The sequence below is a fragment of the Mytilus galloprovincialis genome, chromosome 6 (genome assembly GCF_965363235.1).
Source record: "Mytilus galloprovincialis chromosome 6, xbMytGall1.hap1.1, whole genome shotgun sequence".
NCBI classification, from domain to species: domain Eukaryota; kingdom Metazoa; phylum Mollusca; class Bivalvia; order Mytilida; family Mytilidae; genus Mytilus; species Mytilus galloprovincialis.
Genome location: NC_134843.1, coordinates 63365275 through 63378160, shown reverse-complemented (window position 1 = coordinate 63378160; position 12886 = coordinate 63365275). Strand labels below are relative to the sequence as shown.

The window sequence follows — 12886 nt, the reverse complement described above, 5'->3', positions numbered from 1 at the left end:
TGCAGAATTAAATTTATCACCGTATTTGAACTTTTATGAGCCAAAAAAAGTTTTTCATGATTTTGTGAACTTTTGTTTTTCTTTTTTCCTTTCAGTCATGGCATTGTCCGTTTTTGTATCTTTCTCTTTTTTTTATATCAACGATCCTTTTCTGTAAAATTAAATGGTTTTGTTCCCCAAGCAAGTTGTACAACGTATCAATTTTTTTTATCCAAAATAAGCATATTTTGCATTATGCTGCATACATTTTAATTGTCTATATTAACCTATTTATGCTGTTGGCTCAATTATTATGAGTAGGGTTATCGTGATGAGTATTTCCCTTTCAACACATCATTTTTTGTGATTGTAAATATTTTCTTCTTTGCCATACACGTTTGCAACTTTTTTTTTTCACTTCGTCATAGGTACATGTTTAATATCACTTTCATATAATTTATGAACTAATAAAGAAAAAAGATAATACCTACCTATAGGTTATTGTCTTTGTTCAATCTTACCAGATATATATGACAGCTTATAAATTATACAATATTTGCATAATATAACGAATACAACCATAAAAAGTTGACAAGAATTTTTCTTTACTTTTATTTTCACTAAATGAGGAATATCACGAAAGAAAAGGTAAGTAATATTATTTTGTTTATAAATGACTTACAATCGACATACGATTAGGCTGTATTGCTGAACCATATTTGATAGACTAATTAAAATTAATGTCTTTCGAAAAATTGACTCTCATCTCTAAAAAGCCAGTATCATAAGCATAGCGTTTTAATTTTTTACTCTCTCAAAATAAAATTACAATGCAGATCAAATTAATAATCATATGCAGGGCAGTACTAAAAGCGATACCCCGACGTGACTGGACAAATTTAAAGAAAAAACGATCAAGGGCAAAATACAAAATACGGTCTCGATTGTTCAGTGAATCAGTATATGCAATATCAGAGCATGTTTAAATTGCAAACATGTCTCACCAAAAGATGAATTGAATCAATTTACACTTTTGTAAAATGCGTTCTTCACAAACAATTAAATATTAAGTAGATCAAAATTTCTACATAATTTCATGAAAGTTGATACTTGTGTAAAATGTATACTAACCATCTTACAGCCAATTTTTTAACGTGCAGCCTAATATGGTTATATAAATAGTAGTAACTGAAGAGTTCTTAACAGCTGACTGATGAGTCAAGGCAATTCCAAGTTCAATGGTTTGCTTTTATTGTGTGGTGGTTTTTTAACTCCTCAGGACTAGTAGCAAGAATGAAAACTCTTAAATATTTTAACCAACAATAATCTTAAGTGTCTGTCATAAGTCACATGCCGATACATCAGTTGGATGCTTGTTGGCTGTCTTGCATTCCTGTTTTCCGTTATTAATTCTAGCATAGGATGCCTATTTGAGTTAGTCTATATGTGGTCATTCGATGTGTTTTACAGCTCCAAGTATAGTATTTAAAAAAAATTGAAGGCCGTAACGAATCCTATATCTGATTACATTCACTTTCTTTTAGTGTCGAAAATGATAATAATTGTCTCTATAAGCAATTATTTTTTACAGATTATTAAGCTTAATACTAATAAAAATTAATGTGTATTTTGAAACGGAAATCAATAAATGTATTTCGTATTATAATTATTTTACGATTCGTTTTTCGTCGGTGTTTTTTTACGCGTTATAGTGGTAATCCAGACGAACCTAATTACTTTTGCTAGATGTTTTTCAAGTCAAATTCCTCCTGGTGGAGTTATCAAAGTTGTTACTCTTTGCAACTGGACACACGATTCGAACTCAATTAACTACATTATGTACCGTTTGAGCTCATAGTTTCTTTGTGTAGGTGACAGAAACGAAAACAAATTCATTGGTATTTTTGTTTTAATTTCTACATGATTTCTCCAAATAGATGATGATCACTTATGCTCCAGTTGTTGCAAATCAAGCACAACCAGTACAAACGGATGTCCGAATGTCACGAATAAGAGCACTCCGGAACCTTGGGGGAGCACAGATTGGTCTAGGTGTTATATGTGTTATCATCAGTATTGTTGGAGTTATTCTTAGTAACACAGAAAAGAACAGTAATTGTTATAACTACTACTACAGCGATTATGTAACTGATAGTTCGTACTATCGTTGTAGGACTTCAACCGGTGATATTGTACTACTGTATTTGATTACCATGGCTTGTTCAGGTTGGGTAAGTCACACTATGAAATCCAATTGATTCTTCCATTTGATCTTTAAGTATGTTGCAATGCATTTGCAAAATGTTATGGTAACTGTATAATGGAACAGTCTGATTCAAATAATTTAGTTAAACTTTTAAACAAAACAAATCAATACTGGAAGGTCATTTACTTCGTTATTTTACTATCGGTGTTTCTTTAGTCTTGTGTAAAAAAGGAATATATTTAAATCGGAGTGACATTGTCATTAAAATTTCATTTTGATGAAACCGCTTAACACAAGGCTAAATCAAGTTCCATTTGGAGAAATCTCATCTGTTTTCTCTTTAGATCCACTCGTTAAATATTTGTACGTTGTAGTTTCCATAAATAAAGAAAAAAGTCTAGGACGAAGGATTTCTATGTGAGACATGTTTCTTATTCGGTTTTTGAAGTACTGGAAACTGTATAAGACATGTTAAAGAAAGAAAAAAAAACTGTTAGACAAAACTGAATTATATCTTTTAAACACACTTTACAAGTTATGAAGGGTAAACGACAGCGCCTTCCTGTAATGTATTCGGTTACTTGAAGTTCAACATTAAATACAAACACAAGTTAACATTTTATGGTGAATATATTGTACTTAAAAATATATTGTACGTCATAAATTCATTCCTATTTCGTTGATAAAAAGTGACAGTTGAACAAGATTTGAGTAGACGCAATTCATGTAAATGCATTCGGAGATTACCGATTGATGAACATGTCTTTAATGCTTCTGTGATGTCCATGTTATGTTAAAAAAATCAATTATGGACAATGTGATGCTTACAGTTTAATTCGACATCTTAAAGATACTTTTTCATTCAAATTAATAATCAGGTCATCATCAAACGTTTAACTACAAACAGAAAAGTTTTAATGTTCTTAAATCAATTGCTTTATCTTTTTGTGTACTTTTATCTGTTTTCAGTTTTTACTAACTGGTTGTTTTCCGTGTTGTATGTCTGCACAACGTCGATCAAGTTGGAGATGCTTAGTATGTATTTTATATAAATGTATTGTCAATTGTTTTGAGGAACTACATATATTGATTTTTTAAAGATTTTTAGCGAGATCACACATAATGTATTTTACTGCTTGAAGATCATTATCAAAACAGCTTCATGATACAAAACAGTTTTCTCAAACACAGCTCGTATTAATCATTGCTCTCAAAAAAGAAATTGTAGCTTTGTTGCTTCACAAGTACATGTAGTATTGATGAAAATCTATTTTTCTTTAGAATGTTGAAAAATCTCCTGATAATATTACAGAAGAGAATGAACGGCTACATTTCTAAATCAATCTTCATTAAAATACAGGACATCTAAAATAAAGGTCATCAGTGCATAAGCTATAATGTTAGGGAATTTTGCTTAAGATTTATAATCTGTTTCTTCAATCAGCGAATACCACAGATATAAATAGATATTGATTTAACATTAAGGCAAATGAGACAAAAATTCGACAGAGTATAAAGGAATTGGGTTTAAACATTTATACATCGATGCACGACCTTCAGATACAGGTGGAAGCTCTCCCATATTGTATACATAGTCAGCTAAGGGAGACCCTAATATGACGTATGGTGAAACAATGCATCTACTCAATGTCTTTGTTATTAGCAATTACAAATAGTTTGTTATTTATTTATTTGTTTGTATATTTTTCGATCCTATCAAATCAATCTATAAAGTTATATTATATCAAATTTGTAGACCGTAGCGTTTCTGGTTTGTAACATAATATCAGCGGTTGTATTTTCACCCACTGTGCTTACCTTGGCAATTGCCGGAGCAGTTCACGTGAGTATTATGAAACACTATGAAGTAGTCCATGTTATCACAGTGAAAACAGATCACAATATAATACAATCTCCGTACAGCGCTCGTTTCCTTTCCGTATACGTAGTACACTACACTACAATCGTATTAAGTGTAGGTGGCACTGTAGTATTTCCTGGCCCAAGGGAATAATGAAAGCTTTTTTAGATTTTTCACCAATTTCTAACACTGCGAAAAATTCTACATTCACAGTTAACTGAAGTACTTTCATTTTACTATTCAGAAATGAATTTGAATGTGTATCATGACCGTTTACTTTTTTTGCTATTTTTAAAAACCTAAGGCCAATATGGCTTTTAGGTCTTTTATCGTGCAGTGAATACAAAATTTAAAAAAAATTCCAGAAATTCATTTCCATCTGTATGTAAAATTATTTCATATTTTTCTACACCTGATTCATCCCTCAGTTTGGGAAAGTATGTTCAGTTGATACTATATTTTTTGTCCAATCACACTGTTCAGATACATTGACGTAGGTAGGGTACACAAAAGAGCAACCTAAATTTTGTAATGCAAATACTACCGTTCCATCTGTAGTGAAACGAAGTAAGTACGGAACGGATGTGAGCTCTGCGCCGGAGATTGAATATAACATTGCTCTTCCTAAAAACAAAAGAAAAATATGCAGTGTTATATTCATAAATCGGTGTAGAATAAGAGTGGGATGATATTGTAATATTGTCAAAATATCTTATTCTTTTTATCAAATAAAACATTTAACAAGCAAAAACAACAAATAAAAACAAAAACACGCAAGTACATGTATTCCCAGACGAGAGAAATGTCAATTGTCAATCAAAATACACAAGGAATATATTTTAGAAATGATACTTTACGGTTTAAGCGTTTTATGATGTGATTAAATCTTGTACGGAGAGATAATTCTAACTGTATTGTAAAGAATTAATCAATAAGCAGTGAATATTGCAAGTTCTAACTGATGTATACTGTTTATTCAACAAGAATTATTTTATTAAAACTTTTAACTTATACTAATTTGCATTGTACACACTTTGTTTCCATTTCATAAAAAGTATATTAAATAATTCTACTCCGTGAAGTTTGAATCTTTGTTCGACTTGCTTGCGACAACTCTAATCTTTCGAAAAATTGGCAATAGATGCGGGTTTTTTTGTGGCGTTTGTGATATGATTGAAATATTTTGGATTGTGGAAATAAGAAATCGTCGACTACTTTTTACAGAATAATTTATGTTTTGAAATCAAATAGATCATATTGACTTTAAATACAGTTCACGAATCATTGTTATACAATAAAAATATTGATTTTACGTGTTTATATACACTGTGTCCCGAATGATCCGCGATACGTATAAAATTTTGAACATCTCATAAAAACGTTGAAGAGATAAAATAATGAAAAGTACCAAAACTGTAGATAATAAAGACTACAGTCGTATACCGCTACTCAAAAGTCATCAGTTTAATGAGAGAAAATAATCCAAGATACAAATTAAAACCGTGGAAACACATCAACTATAACTATCAGAAACACTGAAGTGCAACAAAAATAAACTCCAACAATAAAATAATCGTACTATTTCATAAAAAATGTCATATTCCTGACTTGGAACAGGACATAACAAGACAATATGGTAGGTCGAACCTTTGTGTTATGGCTAGCCAAACTTCCTGCTCGTATGGCAATGTTAAAACACTACGTCACAAAAACACAGCACAAACAAACATAAGAACACTCATCACAGAGGAACGAAAAAATTGAATTATATAATAGTTGTTAAACATATTTAACATGTTCACCGCTGAATTACAAGGAACATCTTCCATCAACGACAGATATAATAGAACATCACAAACAGTGGCACATATTCGTAACGAATTTACACGTAAAATCTTGAAAGTCATATATTTTATTTTTACAATACTATTCCAAGTAATTATCGTGATAATGGCGTTATTGTAAGGTAATCTTAAATAAATAAAGTGACGAAGTCATACAATACACAATACTTTATCCGTAGAAATTGGATATTAACTCGACTATACTGAAAAAAAACAACAGACGGGAATGAACAGAAAGTACAGAATGCTAAACACAAACGATAAAACATAACACATTATCTAATCGAAACCACAACGGATATAAATACATCAAAAAATGTTGGATGTTTAAAATTACCGAGACATAAAAGTAAAATGACAAACCGTCAACATGATTAAAAGAAGAGGGACAGTCAAACTCCTAAATCTAAAACAAACTGACAACGCCATGGCTAAAAATAAAAAAGACAAACAGAAAAACAATAGTACACATGATACAACATAGAAAACTAAAGAATAAACAACACGAACCCCACCAAAAACTAGGGGTGATCTCAGGTGCTCCGGAAGGGTAAGCAGATCCTGCTCCACATGTGGCACCCGTCGTGTTGCTTATGTGATTACAAATCCGGTTAAATAAGATTAAGATGCGGTATAAATTCTTGTATTCAAAGCTTTTTGTCATTTGTGAATGTTATTCAGAAAAATACCAACATATCAGTACTAAAGTAATAAGCAAATGACTCGACAGGTTAAAATCTCAAGGAATCTAAGTAAACCAACAGAGACACCGACTTTGTATTGATTATAGCATAAAACATTACAATTAAACTGCAGCAGCTGAAATGTTTATAACCCCATGTTTTATTTTTTTTTGTTCTTTTTGACTTATTATTAAGCTATTTATATTATTTATAGCCTGATTTTGATACTGAAGGGTTTTTAACAGTGTGTGTCCTCCTTGCCATATTTTCCTTCTTAGAATTCATCATATCAATTGTTGCTGCATCACACTGCTGTTGTTGCTCACAGCTTAATACGGGAAATGTTAGTATATTTGTTTTTGTAATTTTCTAAGATCACGATGGTATATCCCTGAAAGATGAGTGATTAAATATGTAATTAGGTCTTTCCACTTTTCTGTGGAAAGACCTATTGTTTTTCTTCTGATTATTAGGTCTTTCCACTTTTCTGTGGAAAGACCTATTGTTTTTCTTCTGATTATTTTTTTTTTTTCTTCCGCCTAATTTTGTTCTTGCGATAAACATTTGTTTCGCAATATGTCGCTTAGATATTTGGTATATGATATCGAACAGTTTATGCGCTTTTGAAATTTACCCTGCGTAAACGAATACTTTTCTTTGTAGGAGTTATCTCCCCAAACACTGTTTTCCTTGTTAGCGCATCTCCTTCGCAACCGTAAAAGATTATGACAAATTTATTTTACAAAATTGCTCGTTATATCCTTGGCATGATTTGTCCTATTTTGACCGAAGCGATATGACCGCTCCATATGAGAGTTATTTCCCCTTATGCATCTGATATAAGTGATATGAATTTCTATCTTATAAATCATAAGTGATAGAGACCTAGGATCTTTTGATTTGAGGTCCTTGGTCCCAAAAAATGAAAATTAGGTCAAGGTCAAAGGTCAAGGTCATATTCTAATATTTGAATTTGGCTTATTTTCCCTTATATCCAAAGACTGTATAAGATATCAACAAATTATTTTTACTAAATTGTTAGTTGCGACATGTCGTAAGATGTAAATTTTGATTGCAAGCGTACGTTGAATGTAAAAGGGAGTTTTCTCCCCTCTTGTATTTAAAAATACGCGTTTGGTGATATAACTCATTAACTAAATATAATAAAGACCTATGGTCTTTTGATTTGAGGTCCTTGGTTTATGACCTTGAAATTGATCTCAAGGTCATAGCTTAATTTGACGTTCTAGATTTTGACCTTTGCTTTTATTCTATATGTATACATGATAAAGATATACAACTTTTAGAAAAAGGTATCAAACCATTTAACCTTGTAAAAAACAACCGGAAGTGACCTTTTGTAAACCGGAAATAGCTATTTTTTTGTACTTTATTAATATAAAAGTATATAGAACCAGATATTTTTGGAATCAGTGTCAAGTAAATATTCAAATATAATCGGAAGTAACATTTTTCAAACCGGAAGTAACAAATTATCTCCCTTATTTAAAAAAAATGTATGGAAACAATATATTTTTGGAATCAGCTTACTAGGAGCTATCATTTGACGATTGAAATGACATTTTAAACTTAGTTTCACAACTTTTCATATCAAAATACATTGTTTTGATGGAAAGACCTTCAATTGTTCTCTGAACAATTGGTTTTTAATTTTTTTTTTTTTTTTCTTCCGCCTAATTTTGTTCTTGCGATAAACATTTGTTTCGCAATATGTCGCTTAGATATTTTGTATATGATATCGAACAGTTTATGCGCTTTTGAAATTTACCCTGCGTAAACGAATACTTTTCTTTGTAGGAGTTATCTCCCCAAACACTGTTTTCCTTGTTAGCGCATCTCCTTCGCAACCATTAAAGATTATGACAAATTTATTTTACAAAATTGCTCGTTATATCCTTGGCATGATTTGTCCTGTTTTGACCGAAGCGATATGACCGCTCCATATGAGAGTTATTTCCCCTTATGCATTTGATATAAGTGATATGAATTTCTATCTTATAAATCATAAGTGATAGAGACCTAGGATCTTTTGATTTGAGGTCCTTGGTCCCAAAAAATAAAAATTAGGTCAAGGTCAAAGGTCAAGGTCATATTCTAATATTTGAATTTGGCTTATTTTCACTTATATCCAAAGACTGTATAAGATATCAACAAATTATTTTTACTAAATTGTTAGTTGCGACATGTCGTAAGATGTAAATTTTGATTGCAAGCGTACGTTGAATGTAAAAGGGAGTTTTCTCCCCTCTTCTATTTAAAAATACGCGTTTGGTGATATAACTCATTAACTAAATATAATTAAGACCTATGGTCTTTTGAATTGAGGTCCTTGGTTTATGACCTTGAAATTGATCTCAAGGTCATAGCTTAATTTGGCGTTCTAGATTTTGACCTTTGCTTTTATTCTATATGTATACATGATAAAGATATACAACTTTAGAAAAAGGTATCAAACCATTTAACCTTGAAAAAAACAACCGGAAGTGACCTTTTGTAAACCGGAAGTAGCTATTTTTTTGTACTTTATTAATATAAAAGTATATAGAACCAGATATTTTTGGAATTAGTGTCAAGTAAATATTCAAATATAATCGGAAGTAACATTTTTCAAACCGGAAGTAACAAATTATCTCCCTTATTTAAAAAAAATGTATGGAAACAATATATTTTTGGAATCAGCTTACTAGGAGCTATCATTTGACGATTGAAATGACATTTTAAACTTAGTTTCACAACTTTTCATATCAAAATACATTGTTTTGATGGAAAGACCTTCAATTGTTCTCTGAACAATTGGTTTTTACTTATTATTTTTTTTTTCTTCCGCCAACTTTTTTTTCCTTCACTGTTTTTTTGTTTCGAAAGATGTCGCTTAGATATTTGGTATATGATATCGAACAGTTAAAACGCTTCTGAAACTGACACCGCGTAACAAAAAACTTTACCTTGTAAGAGTTATCTCCCCGAACACTGTTTTTCTTGTGATCTCTAAGGCTTCGCAACCGTATAAGAAACCGACAAATTTATTTTTCCAAATTGCTCGTTATATCCTCAGGATGTTCTGTTTCATTTGGACCGAAGCTATCTGGAGACTCCATATGAGAGTTATCCCCCCTTTTATATATGATATAAGTGATTTGCAGTTCTAAATGGTAAACCATAAGTGATAGAGACCTAGGGTCTTTTGATTCAAGATCCTTGGTTAAAAAAAATGAAAATTAGGTCAAGGTCAAAGGTCAAGGTCAAATTCTAAATTTTGATTTTGGCTTATTTTCACTTATTTTCATTAACCTTATAAGATATTGACAAATTATTTTTACTAAATTGTTAGTTGCGACATGTCGTAACTAATAAATTTTGGTTGCAACAGTGCGTAGACAATAAAAGTGAGTTTTCGCCACTCTTATATTTAGAATTATGCGTAAAGTGATATTACTCATGAACCATACATATTAAGGAACTATTGTCTTTTGATTCGAGATGTTGAGTCTATGACCTTGAAATTGAGGTCAAGGTCAAAGGTTAATTAGACGTTCTAGATTTTGACCTTTTCTTTAAATTCATATTTATACATCATAAAGCCATACAAACTGACATTTTGAACTGAATTTTAATATTTTCATATCAAAATAGATCTTTATTAGTTGAAAGTCCTTCAATTGGTTTTTAATTATTTTTCGTTTGCTTTTGAAACAAAGCCGTGTTCTAATTCTTCCGGAACATAATAAGCTGAGCTTTATTCAAGTCACAGTTGCAATTGAAACGTAAGTTGTATTTTGAACAACGCCGGAACACAAATGTACAGTAGTGTTGGTGCTGCGTCCTAGAAATTTGAATACAACTATTCTAACTGTAACGTTACCTGTATCTGCTCATTTGTTTGTCTTTATCGTGATACGGTTAATTATTTATAACGCTTTGGTTTAATACTATCAAAATCCGGAGCACCTGATTTCACTTTAATTTCACTTTGTTAACTCCTTGGTTTTGATTGTTATTGTCTTTATCGTGATACGGTTAATTATTTATAACGTTTTGGTTTAATAATATCAAAATGAGATCCTTTTGAATGTGAATTTTATGTCTGTTTCGTTGTACAAACGTTATAGATTGTTTGCTATTAGAATCAAAAAAGTTTTATCACACCATGTGCTATGTTCATTTTAACATTGGTAGGCAATACATGTATATTTCACAATATTTTTCAAACGCTCGTTATAAACATACTGATATTTATAATGCTTAAGTACGATCAGAGAGCATGGCTTGACAACGCGCGTCTGGTGTACTAAATTATAATCCTGGTACCTTTGATAACTATTTTAATAAAAAAATTAACATAAGAAGTTTATGAATTAGTATGTTTATTTAAAAATAAAATGTTCACACATACAAATAATCATGTTACATAGTATCAAATCATGTAGAATAATTTCAAATGACATTTCGCAATTATTCAATCACTAAACCATACAAACCGTTATATAATACAATAAATTGTCTTTTCACTAGATACATCTGTTACATGCAATACAATGTATGCATTTATTATTTTCCAGCAACAAAGTGTCATATATATCCACACAGTACAACCTGGACTGATGCATAACATGCCAAACACGCAAATACCTACAAGGAACCAACACGAGTACGATCAATTATGGAAGCCCGAAATGGCGGGATATAATGGTCAACAACCAGCTTATATAACAAATAACCAACAACAACCAGGTCATTTACTAGGAAATCAGTTGCTGATACGAGACTATCATGGACAACAACCTCAACCATTTACAATGGCTAAACAGAAACAAAACATAAACACTCAGCAATTGGTATACTCACCAGAGACTGCTGCGTATACGACAATTCAAGAAGTTAATAATAATATTTAGCAATTCTTAAGTAGCTCAAATATTCCAAGTAACAAGTGCTACTTTTTTGGAAGATGAAATTGTATGACTGTTATGAAACAGAGTGAAAATATCACCACCCTTTTTTTATCTATCTCATTACTAGTTTTCATTCTCTCGTAGTACATGTAGTAAGTGATTTTTTAGGTGCAAGCTATGAGTGGTAATTTTGGGGTTTAATAACAGTATAAAATTAAACAATTATTTGTATTGAAATACCATGATAACATCAACATTAGAGGTTGTTACAGTGAGTTGACTGTTAGTGTTGCTCTCCACCAATTGCAACTCATTCAAAATTTTGACCAAATTGCAATTTGTTTTTTAAAATCAAATTGTTCAACTGGTCAGAAATTTGAACCAACTGCTGTAGAAAACCACAGCCAAGTCATGAAAGTGCAAGGTGATAATATAAAACATACTTACAATCCTATAAGACTTTAACTCCACTTTAATGATGTTGTGACAAAATTAGTTTATCAGTGTGTATAGTTATATTATAGTCATTTCCATGCTGAAGGGGAACTGTTTATTTTGAATTGCTATTAAATTGTCCAAACTAAGCTTTCATATAGTTTTTCTTTCTTAAATTATTCTATATTTATAAGAATCAGATATCATTTTAAATAAAACATCATATATTCAGTAAAATATGTGTGAAATAACAATATGCTATTGATAAGTTTTCAGGGGAGATAACCTAAAATATTATTCTTGAAACTTTGAAACTTTGAAACTTTTTATTTCACTAAAGGCCTCACATAATAGTACAATAAATTTAACAAACAATAAATTTAACAAACAATAGTATGCATGAACTAACATATATACATATGAAGTAGGTGTATGCAGATGAAAGAGTAATATACATATATTATCATTTAAATACAGACATAACAATTTTGCAAAATTTTGCCAACCCAACAAGTACATACTTATCTTGACTACTCATTAAATTTGACAAGCTTACAGTATTTTTGTTTTTATATATATGATCAGGTATAAACTTTAGTCTTTCTTGAGTAAAAAAGTTACAATTAAATATCTTTTGAATAAAGACTTTTTGAAAGAAAAGTTATTATCTCCCCCATGGAAACTTCCTGCAAACATATATTGCAATTTTACACATATTTTATGAGAATCAGACATTATGTGAATTAAAACATTTCATATTCAGTAAAATATGTGTAAAATTGAAGAAAAAAAAATAATATTTTAGGTTATCTCCCCTGAAAACTTATCAATAGCATATTGGTATTTCACACATATTTTACTGAATATATAATGTTTTATTTAAAATGATATCTGATTCTTATAAATATAGAATACTTTTAGAAAGAAAAACTATATGAAAGCTTTGTTTGGACAATTTAATAGTA

At 30.6% G+C, this 12886-nt stretch overlaps 1 protein-coding gene across 2 annotated transcripts; it reads left to right on the top strand.

Annotated features, from left to right (window-relative positions):
• The first annotated feature begins 511 nt into the window (after positions 1-511).
• LOC143080079 (uncharacterized) lies at positions 512-11740 on the top strand. Of its 2 annotated transcripts, XM_076255751.1 has the most exons (6): positions 512-627; positions 1917-2210; positions 3155-3220; positions 3942-4028; positions 6788-6916; positions 11154-11740. In XM_076255751.1, the coding sequence occupies exons 1-6, from the start codon at positions 604-606 to the stop codon at positions 11487-11489; spliced, it is 936 nt and encodes a 311-aa protein (XP_076111866.1). In that variant the 5' UTR covers positions 512-603; the 3' UTR covers positions 11490-11740. The 2 variants fall into 2 exon arrangements, with proteins under 2 accessions (XP_076111866.1, XP_076111867.1); XM_076255752.1 differs by lacking the exon at positions 6788-6916.
• Positions 11741-12886: the final 1146 nt, after the last annotated feature.